The sequence below is a fragment of the Scyliorhinus canicula genome, chromosome 14, assembly GCF_902713615.1.
Source record: "Scyliorhinus canicula chromosome 14, sScyCan1.1, whole genome shotgun sequence".
In the NCBI taxonomy this organism is placed as follows: domain Eukaryota; kingdom Metazoa; phylum Chordata; class Chondrichthyes; order Carcharhiniformes; family Scyliorhinidae; genus Scyliorhinus; species Scyliorhinus canicula.
In genome coordinates this window covers 65947036-65974092 of record NC_052159.1, presented here as the reverse complement: position 1 = coordinate 65974092, position 27057 = coordinate 65947036, and the positions used below count along the sequence as shown (strand labels likewise).

The following is a 27057-nucleotide window of genomic DNA, read 5'->3' as shown; positions in this document are numbered from 1 at the left end:
TGGTGTGGTAGCAGGAGGTGGAGTAAGGGATTGTCTGTGGATAAAAAGGTTCAAGAATGCATGCCTGTTATCAAACTTCAGAACTAAGGCTGACTCAGAAATCTAATGTAAATTTAAATGTTCATGCCCTCCATCACCAACTCACAGTGGCAGCAGTGTGTACCAACTACAAGATGCACTGCAGCATCTCACTATGGCACCTTTGACAGCGCCGTCCAAATCTGTGACCTCTACCACCCAGAAGAACAAGGGCAGTAGATGCGTGGGAACACCACCACCAAGTTCCCTTCCAAGCTACTCACCATCCTGACTTGGAATATATCACTGTTCCTCCAGCGTCACTGGGTCAAAATCCTGGGACTCATTATCCTAACAGCACTGTGGGATTACCCACACCAGATGGACTGCAGTGTTCAAGAAGGCAACTCATCACCATCTTCTCAAGGGCAATTGGGGATGAGCAATACATTCTGACTTAGCCAGTGACACCACATCCCGTGAACAAATAATAAAAAATGACAAGGATATTGTTGTTGGTTAACCAGTCTGTCTGGCTAATATAGAATGGGCAGGCATGTCATCAGGGGCCTGATATTAAACCCACCCACGTGACTCCTCTGTGAGCCAATGCTCAGCTGGGTAGGGTGATCCTAGCTGGATCAGCAATGGAAAGCTTATTAATGCTTTGTGCTGTTACACTGCATTGCTTTAGTAGATTGCACTCCAGCACTTGCTGAAGTTTTGGTTTTACCACCCTGTATCTAAACTGACCCGCCTTAAGTGAGTGAGGACGTGCACTCTGAAATTGGTGAAAGAGAATCCTATGCCAGTTCAAATTCTCTGGAGTTTTACTTTGGGCACTCCTGAACATGATTATGGTTTGTGTGTGTGGGACGCCCTGGCATTTCGTTCATGGAAACATCCCTCTTTCTCTGTGGGGTATTTAACCTCTGTTTTGTGGTTTCCCAGTACAACTCAGTAAATGGATGATCTTGAATGCAAACACACATCATACCACTGTGCAGTGTCACCTTGCACACCTCCGTCTCATCACATCTAAATAAAACCAATTGTAAAAAAGACCCTTTTTGAATAAGTCAGCTGTTTAATTCTTGATGTTCAGAGAGGTTACCAATTCTGAAGGATACATCAATACGTACTAAGTTATTTGTCTTCCTGCACCTAGTGGTGCAAAAGGTAGACTTTTACCCGCTCCCACAGCGAGGTTTTTTCCTGGAACACGTCACTAGCCTGTCACCAGAGGCTTATAGCTTGACAGGTGCCCCTCCACATCAAGCATAGCTGACCAGGAGTGACTTCCAGACAGCCTGCCAATGATGTTTTGGAAGGATTTTGCAGGTTGATACTCAGCTTGTTCACATCGTGAATGCACCATCCTTGGCCATCACATCCTGGGATGAAACTCGAACTCATGGCTTCTGGTTCAGAGGCAGGGATGCTACCAATTTGCCGCAGGACCTTAATATACAATTGAAGTGCCCCTCTGTAAGTGAGCTGTCCCTTTCACTGCATTATGCACTGTGTGCCCCTCTGTAAGTGAGCTGTTCTTACACTGCATTATGCACTCCCTGAGACATTCTGGCACCCTTTAAAATATAAATCAATGAACAGTTCCTTGACGTAAGAAGTAATCTGTGTGAATACTGTGATGCAGTATTCCGGAGTTAGTGAGCCTATCTTCAGTTTATTTCTTCGAACACAAACATGATGCTCCTTAAAATCAACTTTTTAAGTCCAACTTTTGGTCATCGGTCCTAATATCTCTTCAAGTGGCTTGGTATTAAATTTTGTTTAGTAGGGTGGCACAGCGGCGCAATGGTTAGCACTGCTGCCTCACGGTGCCGAGGGCCCGGGTTCGATCCCGGCCCTAGGTCACTGTCTGTGTGGAGTTTGCAAATTCTCCCCATGTCTTCATGGATCTCACCTCCACAACCCAAAGATGTGCAGGGTAGTTGAATTGGCCATACTAAATTGCCCCTGAATTGGAAACATTTTGAAATGAAATGAAAATCGCTTATTGTCACGAGTAGGCTTCAAATTAAGTTACTGTGAAAAGCCCCTAGTCGCCACATTCCGGCGCCTGTTCGGGGAGGCTGTCACGGGAATCGAACCGTGCTGCTGGCCTGCTTGTTCTGCTTTCAAAGCCAGCGATTTAGCCCAGTGTGCGGACCAGCCCCTCTTTTGATAGTCACTCCTGCGAATCAGCTTGTGGGGCTATATGAATGCAAGTTGTTGCTGAAGGTCAGACAGGACTGACTCTGGAATGCCTTTGGACATTTCTCTGCATTGTTGTTTAAGTTCATCAGTTATCGTGTCAGCTTTATCCACAAACTTTCTATGGCGATGTGGTATTTTATTGATCATGTAGAAATAAATGTTTTGCAAGTGAGCTTTAAGAAGTACAATTAGTTCTCATGGGCTGCAGTTGATTGAAGGTATCTCTTTTCGCTATTCACACTTCTCCAGTTTTGCAACAATTCCTATTGTTTATTGTGTGATGGTATTGTTTTTCACTAAAGCCGTATACATCAGTGTAGCATGCAAAGGTAAATAAATGATTAAATGAAGTTCAAGAGTTTTTTTGTTGCAGCCCAGTCCTTCCCCTTGAGCAGCATTATTATGGCACATTTCCCAGCACTAGGTGTTTCTGCATGGAATGATAATGTAGTCTCTGGGTGTTATGGAATGTTGGTACATCATGCAGGGTTTTAGATATAGCTGCTTATACCAGTATTATTGCCAAAAAATACTCTCAAGTAAACACTGCCTGTCTATTTAACTATCATTCTTCAGTGACAACTGAAAATGAATTTTGTGAGTTAGTGTGTTTGTTATTTTCGACAGAAGTATCATTACTGAACAAAATAGCAGTGAATTGAGCTTTCTGTTTTTCCCAAGAATCCATAGAATCCCTATAGTGCAGAAGGAGGCCATTCAGCCCATCAAGTCTGCACCGACCCTCTGACAGAGCACCCCACCCAGGCCCACTTCCCCCACACTATCTTTGTAACCCCACCTAACCTGAACATCTTTGGACTGTGGGAGAAAACCAGAGCACCCGGAGGAAACCCACCACAGACACAGGGAGCATGTGCAAACTCCACGCAGACTGTCAACCAAGGCCAGTATTGAACTCGGGTCCCTGGAGCTGTGAGGCAGCAGTGCTAACAATTGTGCCACTGCGCCAACCGACATGCTGTAGCTCAGTCAGGTGCTTCAAGCTACAGATTTTTATATTTGGTTTGCTGGGCTGCAGTGAGTCAGAAAGGAGATCCTGAGGTCCTCAGATTCCTGTTGCACCAATGAAAGTATGATTTACTTTTGAGCAGTTGGCCCTCTTATGAGATCAGGGCAGAGACTATAATCCTACGGCAAGTAACTCACCTCCTGACTCCCAAAGCCTGCCCACCATCTACAAGACACAAGTCAGGAGTCACTTCTCTGGTTGAGTGCAGCTCCGACACTCAAGAAGCCTGACATGCATAGCATTGTCAATGGTCAGTCAGATGTGGCACATATGTGACATCTCTACTGTACACATGGTCAACCTGCAGACATGCAGCGCAAAGAACTGGGTTTTGATTTTGGTCATAGAAGTACAAAGGGGAGGGGTTTTTTCTGACAATAGTTCTGAGTTGGAAGCGGATTAGTATTTTCCACTGAGGCATTTAATTGGTTCAGAAGCGCATTGTATCTTAGGTACGTCGCACAGGAGAAAAGTGTTTGGAGTTTAGGCTAAAACTCTTTGAATCCTTCTCTCATTTCTAATCAAGTTTGTCAAAGAGGGTGCTATGTTCCGTATGTTTATAAGAAGAACTATTCACAGTGTTATTCCTTTATTCATTTTCCCTCTCCTTTGATTGTTGTCAAGCTGAAAGCCAGCAGACTTCAACCTATGGTCATCTTCATGTATTTCTCCCAGTTTCTTAACTCCTCTTCTCATTGGGAATCCTTTGCTTTATTGTTGCAGTTTATTTTACCTATTTCTTTGTGGCTTTTGATTACTTCCTGTTCCTAATTTTGTCTACTCCAATTTCAATTGTGCCTGCATCCAAAATCCCCACTTTCCAGCCAACATTACTGGATAGATGTCAGGGGCTGAATGGCCAACTCGGCCAGGCCAGCCTTAGGCACACCCAGCACAATCTTTGATGCTCCAACCAACTAAATGCCAGGGTGAGGGTTCATTATCCAATCAGGGATACAGCTCACACATGCACATCTGGCTCAAGTCTCCGACACTGAGCTCGGTGTCAGTGCGGGTGGGTTGTAGGCAGCAGAGATCAGCCAATCAAAAGCTTAAACTTCCCAGGTGATTCCAGTATACGCGTGCCCCTCAGGACTTCCCCAGGTTCCTGACAAACCTGAATTTCAATTTTGATGACAATGACATGGATACCTGAAGATTTAGGGCAATGTCCTTTTTGTGCATTTATGTCAAACTCCAGATTTAGAGAGCATTATAATATAGCCATTTACCAGACACTCTCAATAACCCTTTTTGGAACAAAATGTAGAGAAATAAGGTAAAACAACCTATCCAAAAACTGGATCTGTACCTAGCCATGGAGGTTTTTAATTGCCATTCTCAATACTATAATGGCAATGGTTCCAACCTCCATATAAGAATCCATTAGTGGGACAGACACAGTGAGGCATTTAATCAAACTGAATGTACTGCACCACGGTCTGGTAGAACATGAAGGTCTTGACCAAAGTCATGCTTTGCATGATTCAATCTGATCTTTTTCATCATGGTAAGGTACCAACAAGTAGTCAGATTCTTTCTGACAGTCTGAATTGCTCCTCTGGAGCTCCTACTAGCAAGTGAAGGAGATTTAGAAGCACATTCTTTCCTATGTTCTGAGCTGACATTTGCACATAGCATTATGAGACTCCAAGCAGGGAGAAGGAAGAGATTGTTTAAAAGAGAAAATACAAATGCAGTAATGTTCAGTTTTTTTGCAAATGCTTACAGCAGAGGCAAGAATTGCCTGCTACTTCCTGTACTAACTCTTCATGGGTGTATTACACACTAATGATCTCCATCGCCTTAAAGTTTGAGGTTATGGATAGCATCAGCTGCACAAGATAGTGCTGGCAGCTATAATTTGCTTCATTGACTCTGGTAATGACTTCACATTGCAGGCTCCAGCTGGTGTAAATGGGCCTTTAATTGAATATCAGTTGGGTTTGACTGCAGTCCCCTCCTGCATTCACTGGAGATGACTGATTGTGGTGTGTCAGTTTGATTTGTAAGCCTCAGACAGTTCATTTTTATCGCAATGATACATGGAGTTATGGACTCCTGTGCCAAGTTAGGCTTCAAAATCACTGGAACTGAGCGAAACAGTCTGATTTGTTAGTCAACTCCATAGCAGCAGAATTTGAATCCTGCACTGAATTCTACCAAGTTGTAAAATTATGCGGTTCGGGATTGACACAATGACAGACGAATAACCATCGGCTAAATTTAATTCAGTTGTATCACACCAGATAATTTCAGGCATCTTCCTGCCTATTTGTCACGGCAGGAGGAGAGCTGGGGCTCATTTAATGCTGCTAGCTAAGTTTTCTTTAAAATCACCACTTACCATTCCACTTCTGTCTGGTGCCTTTCAGAATTTAAGCGATGTTGCAGTGAAATTTTACATATCTTAAGGTGGATGTGACTGTATCAGTAGAAAGGAAGAAACAGCTGGATTGAGCACGTCCAGCTGTTCGAAAATCTGGAATATAACTTTCACTTTGTTTTGCTTGCCTTCACTAACCTTAACAAAGATCTGTAGGAAAATCAAATTCTTGTTGAACTCAGTAAAAGCGATAATCTACCATACATAGAGGGACACAACAGGCTGTGAGAATTGTTTCATGGGGCACAGCCCAAAAGAATTTAAATTCCATTTCCATTTGTGCTGGAAGTACCCTGATTCCCGGGGAGTCTTTGAAAAAAAAAATACTTGAGATTGTTCTTGCCTCGAATGGCAGTGGTGATGTGCCTTTTAATGTGCTGTCAACATCGGAGCTCCGATGGGTAACAGGCTGTAATACAAAGGGAACATACGGGGCTGGTTTAGCTCAGTGGGCTGGACAGCTGGTTTGTGTTGCAGAACAAGGCCAGCAGCGCGGGTTCAATTCCCATACCAGCTGAGAATTCTGAATTTTTTCTCTGTGTACCCGAACAGGCACCGGAATGTGGCGAATAGGGGCTTTTCACAGTAACTTCATTGCAGTGTTAATGAAAATGAAATGAAATGAACATCACTTATTGTCACAAGTAGGCTTCAAATGAAGTTGCTGTGAAAAGACCCTAGTTGCCACATTCCGGCGACTGATTGGGGAGGCTGGTATGGGAACTGACTGGCTGCTGGCCTGCCTTGGCCTGCTTTAAAAGCCAGCAATTTAGCCCAGTATGCTAAACCAGCCCCTGTGATAATAAAGATTATTTATTTTACGTTAGGCTGTAAAGATTTGCTTCGTCAATAAAGTCGCTAAAGCATAATAGCACTGGACTCTGACCCATTATTGGGAATACACAAGTTTAACTTTCATTTCTTAATCATTTTTGTCATTAATCATCATTATTTAGTCAACTGTATTCACTCCCCTCACTCTTCTTGCCTGCAGGGTTTCTCTGCTTCCTCCCTCTGGCACCATCTGTTTCTCTGCTCCCTATTCTCGGGATCATACTGCCACTGAAAATAATTGAAGTTGGGATTTCATTCAGCAGACGCCTAAGCATGCATGCGCTAGTTATATTGGTGCTTCTCAAATGCTTTGAGGCTGGACCCAACCAAAAAATTCTCAAAGTCAACTGCACCCCTCCAGCTATGGAGGTTTGCAGCTGCTAAAACAAAAGTCTCTCTCTTGGCATCTATTTCACTCTCCACCATTACCTGCTCCTCCTTTCTTACTTTTCTTCAATTCTGCTTTGCTCATTCTTCTGCCCCTTGGTTTCTCTGGCCTTGTGTGCATTCACCATCTGTTTGGCCCTCCACTGGCATTGGAGTCATCATTTGGGTATATAATTAGAAAATAGAAAAGCATAAACTAATGTTGAATGTTGTGGAATCAACAGTAAAGGTACTATTGACGTCCTGCTTCCAGGAACCACAGATGTTTATTGCAAAGAAGAGAGCCAATTTGATCCATTGGTCCCGATATTTACTGAGCTGCAAGTTTGAAGTACAGGTGAAGGGTTATGGATGGGAAATCCAGAAGGAAGGGTTTCTAAATGTCCTACAGATTTTAACTGTAAGATATTTTGAATTTTTCCTCCACGTTTCCCCCGGATTCACAGCCTTCCTGCAAATTCGGCAGGAAACCACGCTGCAGGAAGAAGTAGCAGAGAGACACTTAGCAAGAGATATGGATGTGGCAAGATAGTGGTCAGGAGGGTTAGAGATTGATCATGGGGGATAGATTGTGGTCAGGGAGGATGGAGTGTGGTCAGGGGGATAGAGTGTGGTCAGGGGGGATAGAGTGTGGTCAAGGGGATAGAGTGTGGTCAAGGGGATAGAGTGTGGTCAGGGGGGATAGTGTGGTCAGGGAGGATGGAGTGTGGTCAGGGGGATAGATTGTGGTCAGGGGATAGAGTGTGGTCAGGGGGGATAGAGTGTGGTCAGGGGGATAGAGTGTGGTCAGGGGGGGATAGAGTGTGGACAAGGGGGATAGAGTGTGGTCAGGAGGGTTAGAGAGTGATCATGGGGGATAGATTGTGGTCAGGGGGGACAGTGTGTGGTCAGGGGGGATAGAGTGTGGTCAGGGGGATAGAGTGTGGTCAGGGGGGATAGAGTGTGGTCAGGGGGGATAGAGTGTGCTCAGGGGGATAGAGTGTGGTCAGGGGGGATAGTGTGGTCAGGGGGGATAGAGTGTGGTCAGGGGGGATAGAGTGTGGTCAGGGGGGATAGAGTGTGGTCAGGAGGGTTAGAGAGTGATCATGGGGGATAGATTGTGGTCAGGAGGGACAGTGTGTGGTCAGGGGGGATAGAGTGTGGTCAGGGGGATAGAGTGTGGTCAGGGGGGATAGAGTGTGGTCAGGGGGGATAGAGTGTGCTCAGGGGGATAGAGTGTGGTCAGGGGGGATAGAGAGTGGTCAGGGGGGATAGAGTGTGGTCAGGGGGGATAGAGTGTGGTCAGGGGGGATAGAGTGTGGTCAGCGGGATAGAGTGTGGTCAGGGGGGATAGAGTGTGGTCAGAGGGGATAGAGTGGGGTCAGGGGGGACAGAGTGTGGTCAGAGGGGATAGATTGTGGTCAGGGGGATAGAGTGTGGTCAGGGGGGATAGAGTGTGCTCAGGGGGATAGATTGTGGTCAGGGGGATAGAGTGCGGTCATTGGGGATAGAGTGTGGTCAGGGGATAGAGTGTGGTCAGGGGGATAGAGTGTGGTCATTGGGGATAGAGTGTGGTCATTGGGGATAGAGTGTGGTCATTGGGGATAGAGTGTGGTCATTGGGGATAGAGTGTGGTCAGGGGATAGAGTGTGGTCAGGGGGGATAGAGTGTGGTCAGGGGGATAGAGTGTGGTCATTGGGGATAGAGTGTGGTCATTGGGGATAGAGTGTGGTCAGGGGATAGAGTGTGGTCAGGGGGATAGAGTGTGGTCAGGGGGATAGAGTGTGGTCAGGGAGGATAGAGTGTGGCCGGGGGATAGAGTGTGGTCAGGGGGGATAGAGTGTGGTCAGGGGGATAGAGTGTGGTCAGGGGGGATAGAGTGTGGTCAGGGGGGATAGAGTGTGGTCAGGGGGGATAGAGTGTGGTCAGGGGGATAGAGTGTGGTCAGAGGGGATAGAGTGTGGTCAGGGGGGATAGAGCGTGGTCAGGGGGGATAGAGTGTGGTCAGAGGGGATAGAGTGTGGTCAGGGGGGCTAGAGTGTGGGGTCAGGGGGCTAGAGTGTGGTCAGGGAGGATAGAGTGTGGTCAGGGGGGATAGAGTGTGGGGTCAGGGGGGATAGAGTGTGGTCAGGGGGATAGAGTGTGGTCAGGGGGGATAGAGTGTGGTCAGGGGGCTAGAGTGTGGGGTCAGGGGGGATAGAGTGTGGTCAGGGGGGATAGAGTGTGGGGTCAGGGGGGATAGAGTGTGGTCAGGGGGGATAGAGTGTGGGGTCAGGGGGGATAGAGTGTGGTCATGGGGATAGAGTGTGGTCATGGGGATAGAGTGTGGTCAGGGGGATAGAGTGTGGTCAGGGGATAGAGCGTGGTCAGGGGGGATAGAGTGTGGTCAGGGGGGATAGAGCGTGGTCAGGGGGGATAGAGCGTGGTCGAGGATGGAATAGATTGTGGTCAGGGAGGGAAAAGAATGTGGTCTGGTAGGTAATAGAGTGTCGTCAATGGGCTAGAGTGTGGTCAGGGATGGAATAGAGTGTCATCACGGGGGATATAATAATAATCTTTATTGTCACAAGTAGGCTTACATTAACACCGCACTGAAGTTATTGTGAAAACCCCCATTCACCACATTCCTTCGCCTTTTCGGGTACACAGAGGGAGAATTCAGAATGTCCAAATTATCTAACAGCACGTATTTTGGGAGTAAACCGGAGCACCCGGACGAAACCCATACAGACACAAGGAGTATGTGCATACTCAGCACAGACAGTGACCCAAGCCGGGAATCAAACCTGGGACCCTGGCGCTGTGAAGCAACAGTGCTAACCACTGTGCTACCATGCCGCCCCATTGTGCCACCGTGCCATCCCATTGTGCTTCTGGGCCACCCACTATTTAGTTGGAGGAAATTTCTGCTCATCCAGTACTGGATGTTGTAAAAGCAGTGTGTGAAATGAGAGATGGTGAATGGAGCCCTTCTTGCATCCTTTTGATATTCCAGGTTATCTGAGATGTGAAAAACGCAACTAACATTAGTTAAAAATGAAAAGCATGTGAAAATGGAGGTCTCCTTAAAAGGTTCTACAAACCAATCTGCTTCCTGAGAAAAGATTGGTTACCCACCTGTTATGGGCCAGGGTTTAGAGAACCCCAAAGTGTATCATGGAGTTCACCTGACCCACAACTTTTAATAGATTGTGGTATGGGGAGTACACGGCCCACTCTACAGGTGTGATACAGCAGAAATGGAAAAGTATTTTTTAAAAGCAAAACAATGTTTATTCTATTAACTCAAGTTAACCTTTTTTAAAACACACAGTGAACATCTTAGCAACCATCAATTCAAATACAACCCCCTAAAGAATACAACACTAAGTAATCCTTACTAAATTCCCAAACAACATTTAGCAGACAAAAGACCCTTTTAACACAAAGACCAGGTTTAAATTCGCTATTGAGAGCAGTTAACACATTGAAATCAGCAAATGAACATTCATAAGCTTGCAGAGATTCATACACACCCTGCTGTGACTTCAACTTCTCCAAAACTAAAATGAAACCAAACCCACCATGCAGCAAAAAGCCTAAAGCAAAAGTAAAAAGCTAACAGGCAGCCCAGCTCCAACCACTCTCTGACATCACTGCAGTAATAAACATTCATTTCTTAAAGGTACTCTCACTACAGATATTTATATACACACCCATTTATAACACCCATTTCTTAAAGGTACTCTCACATGACACACCCCAGGTCCCGCCTTCATTAAAGCCAGAAGTGATGGGTTTGAAATTTTAAAATCTTCTCAGCCGACCCAACCCCACTCTTTTTTGGGGGGTTTAAATCATCCCAATTGTGTTGGTTTTTTGCCAGAGCAAGCTAAAACTCGTCCCATTTCCCATTATTTGCACCATCACCCTGTAACTTTACTTTTGCTTCAAACATGTGACTAATGAAGAAGCACACTGACCTCTTAAATAAAAGTGAAAATACTGCGGATGCTGGAAATCCGGGAACAAAAGGAAAGTGCTGGAAAAACTCAGCAGGTCTGGCAGCATCTGTGGAGAGAGAAAGTGTTGATGCTTCGAGTCTGCATGACTCTTCTCCAGAGCGACTTCTTAACAATATGTTTAATGATCTTGAAGTACTTTTGTTTATTTTCACCCGCAGCTTAATTCGACTGCAAAACAGCTCATTGAGATGGATAAACAGTGCCTGCCAGTTGCACAGACCGTTGATGCAGCTCCATCAGTTGCCACCAATGCAGGCGCCAGCCCGGCACCTGGTTCTCCTGTAAATAGCGGCGGGGCTGCCAGCGCTGTACACAGACGTATTGACGGCAAGAAAAATGCCAAGAAACGGCATTCCTTCACTTCGTTCAGCATGTCACACAAGTCTTCCCAAGCCGTCAACAACAGGCACTCGATGGAAATCAGTGCACCAGTTCTCATCAGTTCCAGTGATCCCAGAGCAGTTGTCAGGATTGGAGAAGTGCCACACCTATCATCTAGTGCGCCTGCCCAGGTAAAGTAACCTGAGAAAAGCATACTAGTATCTATTCAAGGTCATACCTTCGAAGGAGGTGAAATTGCCTTTGTAAACTCTGCAGTTTGAAGTCTCGTACATTCTGGAGATCTACTCATAGAAATTAGCAAGAAGCTGGATGGCGATTGTGGGGGGGGTGGGGGGGGGGGGGGGGGTCAGTGGGTAGGTCTCTCTATCAGTGACTGGGTTTGCCAACTCTCCCGGAGTCTCCAGGAATAAAGACTCTGCTGCGAGCGATCCGGGAGAAGAAATTAACAGAGTATTGAAACAAATGTGTGCATTTGTTTTCATTTTATAAAAATATTTTCATTTATTGCTTATTGGAGGCAAAGGAAAGACCTACTTGGCAGGTTGCGGTGGTTCAAGGTGGGAGCTTATGTGATGATATCTCCAGGAAGATTTTGACCAGAGCTGGCAACCCTATCAGTAAAGTTTCAAACTGAGTGAAACAGAATGTAGAACAAAGCCCCTCAAGAAGCCTGCTGCATAAAATTGCATCTGATGTAGAATTAACTGACAGTCTCCGGGAGATCACAGTAACAATTGCAATATAAAGTAGCAAATGTCATGCCTGTGATAGAATAAATGCTCTTTGCAGGACTTGCCTACAATTGTCAGAATAGTGCGGAGAAAGATTTACTCCACAACTTACTTGTGAATGCTCACTGCTGGCATTGATATTCCATGCTCCATTACTGACATCCTTCACTTCAATGAAGGCAGTTTAAAAAAATTATTAAAAATCCAATTTAGCTAGGCATTTTCTATATTTTCTAAATGCTTATTTCCAGGAATATACAACCTGAGATAATCGTTGGTGGTGTTATCCACTGTTTTAACAGAGTTACTCATCTCTATTATAAATACAGCTCACAATACCTATATTAATAATTCATATTACCAATTTCTAGCTCCTCTGTTCTGCATTGCATGTGCTTCGTAAAATAGATTTGTTCCTGTCTCCTGTGATCTGCAACTTGTGCTCATATTCCTCCCATGGAATGATGTAACATTTTATAAGACTGATCGTAGCCATTAAATACATAAGAACATCTGAAATAGGAGCAAGAATAAGCCATTTGTCACTTAGAGCCTGTTCCGCCATTCAAAAAGATCATCACAGGATTGTTACAGCACAGAATGGAGCCATTCAATTATCATAGTTATTCTTCTGCCTTAACTGCACCTTCCCGCAATACCTCCATATCCCTTAATTCCCATAGCACCCAAAAGTTTAGCGAGATCTATTTTGAATATATTGAACGATTGCAATAGAGAATTCCAAAGATTCACAACCCTGTGAGAGAAGAGGGGGGAATTCTCCATTCCAGTGGCTAATTGCCAGCACCAACAGAGAATCCGTGGGTGGATCACGATGAGAAAAATCGGTGCGAACCCATCACTGATTCCGGTACCAGCGCCACGTGAGCCATCCGCGGATCGCGCAAAAACGGCCGGAGTATCGCCGGGTCACAGGGCTGATGGCCTGCACCGGTCGTGCCGGAAAAAACGGTGCCAGCCGTGTTTGGTACCCTAACCGCCTACTCCGACCCCGCAGCCCATCCCCCACCATCACCCCCAATCCTAGCAGAAGTCCCTCTGCCAGAGGCATGGATCCCGATCCCGGATGAGTGTGGCGATGGTGGATACTGTCCGCAGCCGGCATGCTGGTTCCCAACTGCTGGGACCACACGTGGCCCATGCCGTCAGGAACTCTGCTCATCGGGGGCAGAGGATCGCAGGTTGGCTGGCTGAAGTCGTGCCAATGGCCTTGCGACTGCGTGGTGTCCCGATTTGGAGGGGGTGGAGTATCGCCATCAGGCGTCAAACCGCGTCTGCTCCAGATCCGCTGTCGGAAGGCATTCTCCGCCCGATTGCCGGTCCCGATTTCAGCGTCAGACTACGGAGAATCCCGCCCGAGATTTCTTCATCTCAGGCCTAAATGATGCCCGGGTGACTGACAACAAAGGGCTTTAGAAAGGATGGCTCCAGCAACAATGAATGCAGTGCTTTTGATCTTCCAGAATTCCTAGATTCGAGGAACGTGGATTAGAAGATAGCAAAAGTACTGCTTTCAAGAAGGATGGGAGAGAAGAAAGAGAGAACTATATAGGCCTGTTAGCCTGACACAGTAGTTTTCAGATTAGTTTGGCCATAGGCAGCCTGACATCAGCAGTAGGAAAATGTTATAATCATTATTAGGGACATGATAGAAGGGCAATTGGAAAATCATAATATGATCATAATAAATCATAATAGGATCAGACAAATCATGAAATGACAGATCTGTTAGTGTTTTTGAGCAAGTAACTCGAAGAATGGATAAGGGAGAACTAGTGGATGTTTTTATTGGATTTTCAAAAAATATTCAATAAAGTGCCATAAGACCATAAGACGCAGGAGCAGATTAAGCCACTCGGCCCATCGCGTTTGCGCGCCATTCAATCATGGCTGAAACTAATCAAAGGTTATTATACAAGATTAAGGCTCGTGTGATTGGGGTTAATATTTTAAGTTTGGATTGAAAATTTATGAATAGAAAACACAGCGGGTTGGATTTTCGGCTGTGCCCGGCGCAAGTTGCCACGGATGGGATGGGGTCATGGAAAGGTCCGTTGACCTCGTGCGGGAATGTCCAGTCGCCAGGTGGGCGTGGCTGGAAAATCCCTCCCAGAGTAGGAGCAAACAGGTGCAGGCTAGTAGGATACCCCAAGGACAAGTATTGGCCCTCCTATTTACAGTCTATATCAATGACTTAGATGAGGGAAGAATGTAATGTAATGTAGTCAAATTTGCTCACAATGTAAATTTAGTGGAAGTGAGCAGCGAGGAGGACACAAAAGAGGCTGCAGAGAGATATAAACAAGTTAGATGAGTTGGCAGATGGAAACATAATGTGACAAAGTGCGAAGTTATCCACTTTGGTGGGAAAATAAAAGAAGTTAAATATTTTTTGAAAGTTGAGAACCAGGAAATATTGGGGGGTGATTTTCCGGCTGCGTTGTGCTTGGCGCAATCCTGCTATGTCTGGAAAATACCAGGAGAGCCTTGACGCAGGATTTGCGATGGGCTCCAAACAGTCCCCAATGTTCCCAGCCCTCCCAGCAGACATAAGCTGGTTCCCATCCGTGAGCGTGTGAATTCTAATTTAAATATGCAGAATCAGCTTTAAGCCGAATTCCTCCCAGACTCTGTAATTTCCCACCCGCCACCAGTGTAATGTGAAGCTGGCGGTAATTACTACAGATCTCTAAAATCGAAGACCCAAGTGTTGATCACACCAGGCCAGCTTGGAAGCCATTGCAGACCCTGGGTGGTCAGGAAACATGGCTGGACAGCAGCAGAGCGCTAGCTTCGCACTGCCAGCTGGGGCTGAAGGAGGAGGGCCTTTGGCAGCCCAACAGTGGAGAGTCGCCCACTTTGAAGGCGGGCCTGATGGCGCCGATGATGAATTGTGTGGAGGTTGTGGGGGGGCGGGGTGATGGGGAGAGGAGGAGACTGATCGCACAGCCTTCTCTGCCAGAGATGAGGGGATGGGACCCTCTGCAGGGGTGGGTTGCCATGGAATGGTGAGGGGAGGCACTGAGGGTGTAGTCAGGGCGGCAAACATGTGCAGCACCACCATACTGTGGTGATATGATCTGCATACTCGTCTGCCATTGGGCCAGAATGTTCGGCTTACCATTGGCCCTGGCCGGTCATGTGCCTCTCGAACGATTGGCCGAGAGGCTGAGTTACACACGCCTCTATTAACGAGGTATAAATGCTCAGGACGCCTGATGATCGTCCCTTTCCACTGTAGACGATCGCAGAGGCTGTGTTCTAGTCAATTAAAGCCAGACTTTGGTAAATCACTCGCCTCGCGTACAATCGATGGTACAATCAATTTAATTGACTACGACTTTGAAGATGAGTTCCGCATCAAGCCTGAATGCCTCCGCATCAGCCCGCAAACTCCGAACTCTGCAGAACTTTTCCAACTCTGGCTGACTTCCCTCGAAGGGTTCCTAGCATCTACACCACCCCCCCCCCCCCCCCCCCCCCAACCGGGGCACAGAAGCTGCATGTCCTCCACTCCAGCGTGGGTATTGACGCTTACGCAATAATCAAAGAGGAAATGGATTATGATGGACGCTATACAAAAGCTAAAAGGACAATTCATCAAACCGGTCAAACAGGGTTATTCGCTCGACATCTGCTGGCCACCAGAAGAGCAGGTCCCCGGTGAGTCTCTAGACCAATACGCCCGGGCCCTCTATGCCCTGGGGAGAGGTTGCGCCTGTGTAGCGGTGTCCGCTACAGAGCACATGGAGCTACTCATCAGAGATGCTTACGTGGCTGGGATGCTGTCTCCCGTGATCCGCCAGCGGATGCTGGAAAGAGACGAACTCAGTTTAACTGAGACGCTGACTCTCTCCGCCTCCCTGGAGGTCGCAGACCTAAGCGCTCGCACCTATGACCCTGGCCAGGCCGCCTCCTGACACGCGTCCCACCCGCCGCTCCCGGCCTCCCTCAGGCTTGTGCCGCGGGGCGCACTGATAAATCCGCGGGGCCCCGCTGCTACTTTTGTGGGTACGCTAAACACCCTCGCTCGCGCTGCCCAGCCGCTCCGCCCTCTGTAAGAGCTGCGGGAAGAAGGGCCACTACCCCACGGTCTGCCAGGCCAAAACGCTGGCTGCAGCGCCTTCTGGAAGCTGCACAGCACTCTCCCCCCCCCCGCCCCCAGGCCTCTGCGAACGGTCTGTGCTGCCCTCTCCTCTCTCCCCAGGGCCGCCCAGCCGCTCCCGACTCGCGCCCCCGCGGGCCGACAAGCGCACCTCCCCGGCCCCTCCAGGCCTCAGCCGGCCTGCCCCGCACGTTTCTCCCCCCCGCCCCTGGGCCCCGGCGCCCGACTGGCTGGCCTCTCCGAGCCCCCCCGGTCCCTGCCTGCCCGCAGCGCGACTCTGCTCCCCCCGCCCCCGGCCCCCCCGCACCCAGCCTGCGTGCCTTACCTCCCTCCCGCAGCTGATGCATCTAACTGGCCTCCTGGAGCCGGCCTGCGCGTCCCCACAGCTGATGCCACCTAACTCACCTCCTGGAGCCGGCCTGCGCGTCCCCACAGCTGATGCATATAACTCACCTCCTGGAGCCGTCCTGCGCGTCCCCACAGCTGATGCATGTAACTCACCTCATCAGCTCGCAGCGCCGGCAACGCTAGCTCCGCCACCAGCGGCCACGAGGGCTTCCTGGGCGGCCGCCATCTTGGGGCGCCGGACCCCACGTGTGGGGTCCTGGGCGCCGCCACCTTGGGGCCCCGACCCCACGTGCGGATCCTGGGCGCCGCCATCTTGGGGAACAGACCTCACATATGGATCCTGGCCACCGACTTCCAGGTCTGCCACGCAGGGTCCCTCCAGCATCGACTCGGACGGCGACGACGGATTTCTCCACGGCTCGCGGCCGTTCAACCCGACCGTCTCATCCACGCACGCTCGCCAAAACGACTACGCTGATCCACCTCAACGGCCATGAGACGGACTGCCTGCTGGACTCCGGGAGCACGGAAAGCTTCGTTCACCTGACACGGTAAGACGCTGCGCGCTCCCTGTCCATCCCGTAACACGCAGAATCGGTTTAGCCTCAGGTTCGCACTCCGTCCACATCACCGGGTGCTGTATCGCGGACCTCACGGTCCAAGGGAAGGTTTTTAAAAATTATAAATTCCTTGTCCTCCCTGACCTTTGCGCACCGGCACTCCTAGGACTGGACTTCCAGTGCAACCTGCAGAGCTTGACGTTTCAATTCGGCGGCCCTATACCCCCCTCACTGTCTGCAGCCTCGCGTCCCTTTGCTAACCTCACCCCCGATTGAAAACCCGTCGCCACACGGAGCAGACGGTACAACGCCCAGGACCGATCCTTCATCAGGTCCGAGGTCCAGAGGTTGCTGACGGAAGGGGTCATCGAGGCCAGCAACAGCCCCTGGCGAGCCCAAGTGCTGGTGGTCCGGACGGGGGAGAAAAAACGGATGGTCATCGATTATAGCCAAACCATCAATCGGTTTACGCAACTGGACGCGTATCCTCTCCCCCGTATTTCTACCATGGTAAACGAGATCACGACATACAAGGTCTTCTCTACTGTGGTCCTTAAGTCCGCTTACCACCAGCTCCCCATCCACGCGAGTGACCGACTGTACACCGCGTTCGAGGCTGATGGGCGCCTCTACCACTTCCTTAGGGTTCCGTTTGGTGTCACAAATGGGGTCTCGGTCTTCCAACGGGAGATGGACCGAATGGTCGACAAGTACGGATTACAGGGAGCCAGCTGAGTCCTGGGATCTAGCAGACCTCTGATTGCTGTCTCGCCTGGGGGGTTCCTGCCTTCACCTGATGTGCATCAGCAGCTCTGTGGTGTTCAGCAGATTGTGTCCCAGAAGCCTGACCACTAATATTTCCCACCGAGGTTCGTATATCCAATGGGGTGACTGTGCCACGAAGCTCGTGACAGTTCCCGCTTGTTACCACACTCAGAAATGTTTCCACTGAATCGCACGCTTAGGTCATTTTTTGGGAGAAATGCACCCACTTGCGTTTAAAGGGATAAAAGCAAATCACTGCAGATGCTGAAATCTGAAACCAAAGAGAAAATGCTGGAAAATGCTCAGCAGGTCTGGCAGCACCTGTAGGGAGAGAAAAGAGCTAACTTTTCGAGTCCAGATGACCCTTTGTCAAAGCTGACGGATTGACAAAGGATCATCTGGACTCGAAATGTTAGCTCTTTTCTCTCCCTACTGATGCTGCCAGATCTGCTGAGCATTTTCTCTTTGCATTTAAAGGGACCAGAATGTCCTTGTACACAACTCACAGAAAGCTAACCTGCAGGTTAATAAAGCGATTAGGAAGGAAAATGGTACATTAGCTTTTGTCACTCAGTGATTGGAATAAAAGGAATGACCAATCCTCTGTCTTCGGTCGCAGGCTCGGATTTTCCGGTGCTTCTAAAAGTTCATGGAGTTTTGGCCAGAATGTCAAATTTTCCGTTCTCGCTTAGAACGGGTCCCACTCAGTAAATTAAGTATTGCTACAGTTATGCAAGGAATTGTTGAGGCCGCACCTGAATACTGTGTGCAGTATTGCTGCCTGTAAAGATTCCTGGAAGAGAGGATTGTTCTATGAGGAGATCGAGTAGAATAGGCCGATTTCTCTGTAGCTTGGAGGAATGACATATGGGGATAATGCATAAAGGCAAGGTTGAGATTGAAAACCAGCCTCTTATTGAATCATGAAGGGCTAGACTAGAAGGGCTAAACAGACTAATTCTGCTCTTATTTCTTATGATCACATGTTGAACTGGGAAAATATTTGCCTGATCCATTTCCCTTCAACCAATACTCATGTGACCATGCAGCAACTGTGAAATTCCCACACTAGTCAAGCATAAGCCGGCTCACATAGGTTACTTCATGTGTAGGGCCATCCAATTAAATTTAAAGAGCCTGCACACTCAAATGAATAGGCTGCACTCATCAAAAGAAAATTAAAGGAATGTTACCTTCAGTCCATTTTCCTACATCCACCTGTCGAATCTAACCTTGAATATTAATATAATTTCTGCTTCAACCGTTAACCCTGGAAGTGAATTTCACTTTCTCACACATCCCTTGTAAATAGGTTCCTCTTCTTCTTTAACATTCCATTGTTAAATTCTACCCCTCTGACCAAACATATGGTCAATTGACCTAATATGGCCTAATGAGGCTCTGTGTCACACTTTGTTCTATAATGGTCCTATGAAGCACCTTGAGACATTTTGTGATTTAAAGATGCTGTATGAATGTATGTTGCTATTGAAGTAGCTCAGAACAGTTAAGATTTGGAAGTGCTGCGTGATCAATGATTTTGGGACTCAGTCCACCTTGTCTTTTATATTCATAGGCATCATCTCTTAATGCTAATGCAGCTGCTGGTGCCGTGGGACCTAGACCAGCGGCTATTGTAGGGGACCAGGCAACAGCATCAAAGGCACAACTACCACTCAATATGTAAGTGATCGTTCACATTAAAGCACAGTAGTCTGGATATTGCACATTTAAAATCTGCATGAGAGTGATGTGCGCTTGTGAATTTGGGATTGGTTTATCGGCTGGGATTCTCCGCTGCAAATTCACTCTGCCAGCAGAACAGACAATTTAGCGCTTAGCCAAAACTCCATTCACTGCACTGGGACTGGAGAATTGACGCCGCGTGAATGGACGGAGAATTCCAGCCATCATGTATCACCCTCCTGACCACTTTGATTCGCTTAAACAAGATTGCAATGCAGGGTCAGGTGGGATAAACCACACAGGTGTGGACCAAATGAAGTCGTCCACCAGTTTCCCCTCCAAACCCTCCAACCCATGTTAAGCAGGACAGCAATTGTCCAAATTGTAATAGCTAGGCCAAAGAGCCTGGAAGGAATTTCTGGTGGATGTGTAATTATGCTGCCAGTTTGAACTTCAGTGAAGTGAGAATTGGTGTGGTTAGGTTGAGAAGTTAGGCTACTGTTTTTATAAATGAGTGAATTTCAGTTTGTTGATTTCCTTATGATTGACGGTAAAGGATCTACTTAGGATAAGTTTAAAACGTTCTAACACCACTTAAAAAGGGAATTCCTTCTGGGGACATTGAGAATCTGGTAGTGACTGACAGGCGTACCATTATATTTGGTATTGCTCGATCCAAAAATGCATCAGGTTCTATACGCAGGCTGACACAATCGGCTCTGCTTCATCACCACCTCTGTTGACCCCTCCATCTCTCTAAATTGTCAGCCTGTTTGTGCGACATACAATAAATGGACAGAAGGTATTCCAACTAGATTTTAGAAAGATCAAAGCCACTGTCTTCATCCTCTGCCACAAATCCTTAGCCACTAGTTCCGTTGTTCTCCCTATTTGCTGTCTCGACAGTTGAGCGAGACGGTTGACAAATAAAATCTGAAAATGCAGGAAGTGCTCAGTAGGCTAGAGGAGCAACTATCGACAGCACCTGTGGAGAGAGAAACAGGTTTCAACTTTCAAGTTGATGACCAATCATCAGAATTGGGTGGAGTTTTGATAAAAGATCTTTGACTAGAAATGTTAATTGATTCTCTCTCCAGAGATGCCGCCTCTGGCCTACTCCTGTAGCCTGCTCAGCACTTCCTGCATTCAATATTTTTATTTCAACTGTTCAGCAGTGGCAGACAGTTCACAACCTAATGTAACTATTTGACCCTGAAAGAAACTTCTGATCACAGATCCGTTCATCACCGAGACTGCCAAGTCCCAGGGGCGAAATTCTCCAACCCCACGCAGGGTCGGATAATTGCCTGGGGGGCGCCTAAAATCCCGCCCACGCAGGGTTCGGAGATTCTCCGCCACCCGGGAAGTGGCGGGGGCAGGAATCTAGCCCCGCCGATCGGAGAGGCCCCTGCGGTGATTCTCCGGCCCGGATGGGCCGAAGTCCCGCCGCTGGGAGGCCTCTCCCGCCGCCGAGGTTAAGCCACCTCTGGAACGGCGGCTCAGCGGCGCGAGCAGGCCTCCGGGGTCCTGGTGGGGTCGGGGGGGGCGATCGGACCCGGGTGGTGCCCATGGTGGCCTGGCCCGCGATCAGGGCCCCCCGCTCAGACTGCGGGCCAGTGCCCTGGCTGCACTCTTTCTCCTTCCGCGCCGCCACGGCCTCCGCCATGGCGGAAGCGGAAGGGAACACAACATCGCGCATGCGGCGGCAGTGACGTCACGACGCCGCTGACGTCACTGCCGGCGCATGCGCCGACCGGCGAAAGCCTTCGGCCAACCCCGCTGCCGGCGGCGCCGGGTGTTTGCGCCAGTCTTCTGGTGGCAACCGCTCCGGCGCGGGGCTGGCCCCCAAAGGTGGGGAGAATTCCCCACCTTTGGGAGGCGCGACCCCGGAGTGGTTGGCGCCACTCCCCTACTTCCGGCACCTTCTGTCACGCCGGGTAGGGTAGAATGCCGCACCATTTCTGTAACATTGTCTAACTCCACTCCAGCGCAGCTGAATTATTTTGATTGTTTATGCAGTATAAGCATCACTGGTAAGACTGGCATTTAGTGCCCATTCCTAATTGCCTTTGAGAGATGGTAGAGAGCCAGCTCCTTGAACTGCTACAGTCCATGTAGGGTAAGGGAGGGAGTTTCAGGATTTTGACCCAGTGAAGGAGGGTCATATATTTCCAAATCAGAATGGTGTCTGGCTTGGAGGTCGTCAGTTCGGGAGTACACCCTGTGCACATGTGAAAAGAACGACAATTCCTTTGTCCTCAGTCTCCCAAACCTTCACGGGTCCACTCCCCCATGTGCTCCATAAACCCGCTCAGCTCCTTTGCTACCGCCGACACCCTCCCTGACCTCGAACTCAGCTGATCTAGCCTTAGATCCAGAAACTTATTAAAATCCTACCACCCTTTCCTCAGCCTAGTCTGATCCACAACCTTCAAGAGCTATGTCTGCCTTTAAACTCTTAAATGTGCAAACACACGAGCACTCGTGACAGACACACTCAACACTCCACATTCCATGTGATCAGCCCTGACAGGGCACTGTCAGGGTGCCTGGCTGTAAGTGCCAAGGTGCCCCAGGAGCCAGGTTGGCACTGCCAGGAATCGGAACTAGGGATACCCTGTCCTTATGGGCTGAGTGAGGGGGGTGTCTTGTTACCATAAGATGTAATTTGGGGCAGTGGAGGGGTCCAGGAGGCTGCGGTGTGGTGTCCCGAGGGGGGGTGGCAACCCCGATCTCTTCCTGCAGCAGGACGTTGGGGTCCTAAGCTCTTGAATGCAACTCTTCCCTCCTTTAAGATGCTCCGTAGAACCTATTTCTTTGACCCCTGTGACCTCGTCCTAATATCTTGGTGTCAATTTGAAGCACATTGGGAGATTTACTATGTTAAATGCGGGCATATCAATGCAAGTTGTTGTTCTGGAGGATATTAACATTGGCACAGGGAGGATACTTGCCTCACTAGAGGAGACTTAGTGGGTAAGGGAGTTCCCCGGAAAGGGGACAGTACAGGCAGAAGGTTGTCCTCCAGCAGCTTCCTAAGCAACAATGTGTGATGAGTTTCTGGGCGAGTCGCCAGCTTCTGACCCAAAGGTGAGTGAAACTGGCATTGAGAGTCTTCAACTACTTCAGGTTCATATTGGCAAGCTGGAGAGACAAGATAGGTGCTCTGCTGCGGTTCATCCATTGTGGGAGTGACTCAGGCCTGGACTGGTGGCCTGGTCCCAGAGTGGGGTGAGCACAGAATGGCAATACATTTGTGCATCCAGGAGCTGGATGACTTGTCTGTACTGCTGGCCTTTGCAGCGGGCACCTGTGGAGGCAGCTCTTCTATCCTCACAGGAACTCAGAACAGATAGCACAACTAATTCTGTGGCATGTAAAAACAGATCTGGAAGTAGGCTCAGGGGCAGATTGGAACTTTTTTCAAATAAAAAATTCAGTAAGGGATTATGTTAAAGATGAACGTCTGAGGAAAGAATGTAATCTTATTTCACACAGCTTACTATATCAGCATATAGCACATGTGTTCTGCTTAATTATCAACAGTTCTGTTTCTCCTGGCCAATCAAGCACAATTGAGTTTCATTCCACTTATGTTACGTGGTGAATCATACAAAAACATCTTTGAGCGAAGCATCCCCAGAGGGACTCGGTAAAATATTCTGATTTCACAGTACTGTCAATGAAAGTCATTGCCAATGAAAAGTCAGATTATAGAACTCCAAGGGTATAGCTAAATGCACAAACTGGTACACTCCAACTCTTTGTTTTTCTGACTTGATCAAGTTTAATGGAATATGTTGTGGCTAGACTGGGTTGTAGTCATGTGGTTAACACTATTAACTCTTACCATTGTCTAACTACTAAAACAAAAGTTATGTAAATGATCATCAAGTTTGATATCTTAGGTGACATAGATTTCAATGAGTACCATAGCTAAGGTTATTTGATGCAAGTTTAGTCGACATCATACGTGCTTTTGTTCTAATCCAGAATATTTGAACAAATTTTTAAATCTTAAAAAAAAAAACCTGGATTTATATAATGGCATTTACATCCTCAAGGACACCACAATGCATTTCACAATCAATTAATTCTTTTGAATGCTGTCACTGTTGTTTCGGTGGCAAAGACAGCTGTCAATATGCATAAAGAATTAGAAGTCAGCAAGTGGAAGAAGCTGAGGGGCGGGATTCTCCAATTATCTGGCGCCAAGGGTTTCCTGGCAGCGTGGGGCTGCCCCACAATGGAAAACCCCATTGACCAGCCGGCATAACGGAGAATCTTGCCGGCTGGTTTGGGGCAGAAATGTGGCACGGCGGGACGGAGAATGCAGCCCGAGATTTTTAGGATACAGACTTATGCCTGTTGTGAACCACATAGCTTTTTCTCAGAGAAAAAGAAAAACTTTTGTTTATATAGCACTTTTCATGACCTTGGGACTTTCCTAAACACTTTATGACAGATTATTATGATGATATCATACCTTGGGCTTAGTTACTGTACAAGACACAAGGCACCAATCACTCATAAAGATTTGGAGAAAGACATTGTGGGTTTATTTATTAAGACTAGGTACATGAGTAGCAGTTAACTTGGGTATAAAGTTTGATGGCATCAGAGCTGTGTGTGCCGTACTCTTATCAAAGCAAAAGTGAAACAAAGACTGGATCACATGACACATTTCCCTTCAAGTGATGTTGTCCCTTAAAGGCACATTGCAACATGTCACAACCAATGAAGTACTTTCTTTTGAAGTGCAATAATCACTGTTGTAGTGTAGAAAATGCAGCAGCCGATTTGCGCACAACCATTTCCATGAACTGCAATGTGACAATGTGATTAGATAATCTACTTTTTTGTGACCCTTCAAGGACCAGTTATTGGCCAGGACATTGTGGATAACTCCCCTGCTCTTCTTTGAGATTGTATCATGGGATCTATTACATTCACCTGAGAAGGCAGATTGGGCATGGATGTCAGTTTAATGCATCATTTGAAAAAACAGCACCTCTAACAATGCAGAGCACCTCCCTCAGTACTCTATTGGAGCGTCAGTCTTTTTTTTGTGCTCAAGTCCTGGAGTGCGACTTTGAACCCACAATCTTCTGGCTCAGAGGCAAGAAGGTTTGGAGGCAAGAATTCTGTGGCGAAGCCATGGCTGACACAGGACCAGATGTCAATTGGGGCAAAATTGTAGTTGTTTTAAACTATGGTAACCAATCAGTCATCATGCTCTAAAGTTACAACATCTTTCCAACACACATGGGTTATACCCATGAGCCATTTAAAACTGCTGTGAGCTAAAACCGTGGGCTTTTATTGTACAGGCCTGCTTAACAAGGTTGTTCTTACTTTCACCTTGTTGTCCTCTTCGCTGTTAGAATTGTCTGGTTACACTGTGTGATGTTTTTTAACAGCAACGATACGCACCATGATCTGAAAAAAGAACACAGCTGCTACACACAAGAGTGACTCAGACCCTTGCGCTATCCTTGTTTGGAATGTGAAGGGGCTTCAGCTTCACATCAGCATCCTGAAATACTGAGATCTTGTTGGACACAGTTTCGCATGCTATAGTTTATTTTTAAAAGATTAATTTTGCTGTAAGTTACTTGTGTGGGCGAATAACATAATGCCTACTTCACTACCGTGTAGGAGCTGTTGACATCGAAAGGCAAAGGGTTTTGGTCCTGTACAAGTATCAGAGTAAAAAATTAGAAAACCCATGGACAGTTTAAATTCTGTCTTGGCCAAAAGCATGGCTTCCATACTGTGAGGAAACTCTTCCTGAAATGTGGAGAGAGTTGAGATAATAAAGGCTTATAGCTTTTATTCCCCTGCTGCTTCTGTTCACATCACCAACATGTTTTTTGTCCCATTTTGCTGCCTCCTTTTACCATGTCCTGCTGCTCCTATCCTTTCCAATCAAATGGCCAACCCTTTCTCCTGCTACCCCCTGCCAACGAAAACCCAATGTCATTAGTGGCAACTAGATTTACGTTATAAAAAATTGCAAGGAGTGCATTTTTAGCTTTTACAGTCAGACAAAGAACTGGCAGTAGCAGCTCATTCACCTGTAATCGGAAGGTTGGGCTCATTATGTTACAGGCAGCCAACCTGTCTTTCCACCTACTAATGAAAGTTACTATCTACACATTTGTGTCAGATTGGCTCATATAGAGAAAATCCATGGGGTCAATTTCTCTTCCTCATTTCCATCCTCATCCTCCACACCAGCCTCCGTATTCAAGGGATCACCCTCCACCATTTCTGCCATCTCCAGCATGATTCCACCAACAAACACATCTTTTCCTCCCATTTCAGCATTCCGAAAGTGCCATTTCTTCTCCTCAGTCTGCCCCAACACCCATTCCCCTTCCCAAAGAAGATGTTACACGTTCTCTTTTATCTCTTCCTTTCTCACCTTCAAAGGCCCCAAACGCTCCTTCCAGCTGAAATAGAGATTTACTCGTCTCCTGTATAATGGGGAGACCGAAACACAGCTAGGGTGGCCCTAAGCTGCCGCTAACCTGTCATTTTAATTCTCCTCCTTGCTCCCACTCTGACCTTCCTGCCCTCAGCTTCCGGCAAATGTTTCAGTGAAGTTTAAAGCAACCTTGAGGAACAGCATCTCATTTTTCTACTGGGCACGTCAGAACTCAACATGGAGTTCGACAATTCTAGATCATAATCTCAACCCCATTTTATTTCCTTATTCTTTATTCACTCTTTTTTCTTTCTCTCGAGTTTCTGTTCACCTTTACTCTTCCTTTGGCCAACAGCTATTCATGATCCAGCAATTCAGGCCTCCTCTGGACACATCTTTTGTGTCTTTACTCGTGCCCATCATTCCTCCCTTTGGCCTTGCCCCAAATACCCCTTTGTCACTTTATCACTCTTCCCCTCCAACCTAGCAGAGAATTCTCCTTTTTTGTCACACTTACCCCCTTCCACTTTCTCAAAACCTATTACCTTTCATTGTTTTCCCAGTTCTGATGAAAGTTCACAGATCTGAACCATTAGCCAGGATTTAGGTAGGACCAGTCATGGGCGGGATGGAAACTTTGGAGGGATAGCAGAGGGACTGGAAAATGGTGACCATTAATTCTGTTTCTCTCTCCACAGATGCAGCCTGACCCACTGAGTATTTCCATTTTCCCTGCTTCTATTTAAGACTTTCAGCATCCATAGTGCTTTGCTTTTGTCCCTAAGTTCTGGAATACTCCCTCCAATTTCTCCGTAGTCTCTCTGTCTTCCTTTTAAGATGCTCTTAACACTGACCTCTTTGATCTGTCCTATTATGTCTTTCTGTGATTCAGGATAAAATATTGGGCGTGATTCTCCGCGAACCGGCGGGGAGGGCCACTCCGGCGCCGAGGAGTGGCGTGAACCACTCCGGTGTCGGGCCGCCCCAAAGGTGCCGAATCCTCTGCACCTTCAGGGGCTAGGCCGGAGCCGGAGTGTTTGGCGCTGCGCCAGCCGGTACGGAAGGGCTTGGAGCCACGCCAACTGGCGCCAAAGGGCCTCCGCCGGCCGGCACGAGTTGCCGCATACACGGCAGCGCCAGCGTGTGCTGGCGTCATCCCAGTGCATGCACAGGGGGTTCTTCTCCACACCTGCCATGGCGGAGGTTGACAG

At 47.7% G+C, this 27057-nt stretch overlaps 1 protein-coding gene across 1 annotated transcript in view; it reads left to right on the top strand.

The window, feature by feature from the left end:
- Positions 1–27057, top strand: part of LOC119977140 (E3 ubiquitin-protein ligase SH3RF3-like) — a 422773-nt gene that overhangs the window by 331924 nt on the left and 63792 nt on the right. Inside the window, exons 4-5 of the mRNA XM_038817772.1 lie at positions 11017–11370; positions 19307–19413. Coding sequence (XP_038673700.1) covers positions 11017–11370; positions 19307–19413 — 461 coding nt within the window. The remainder of the gene's footprint in view (positions 1–11016; positions 11371–19306; positions 19414–27057) is intronic.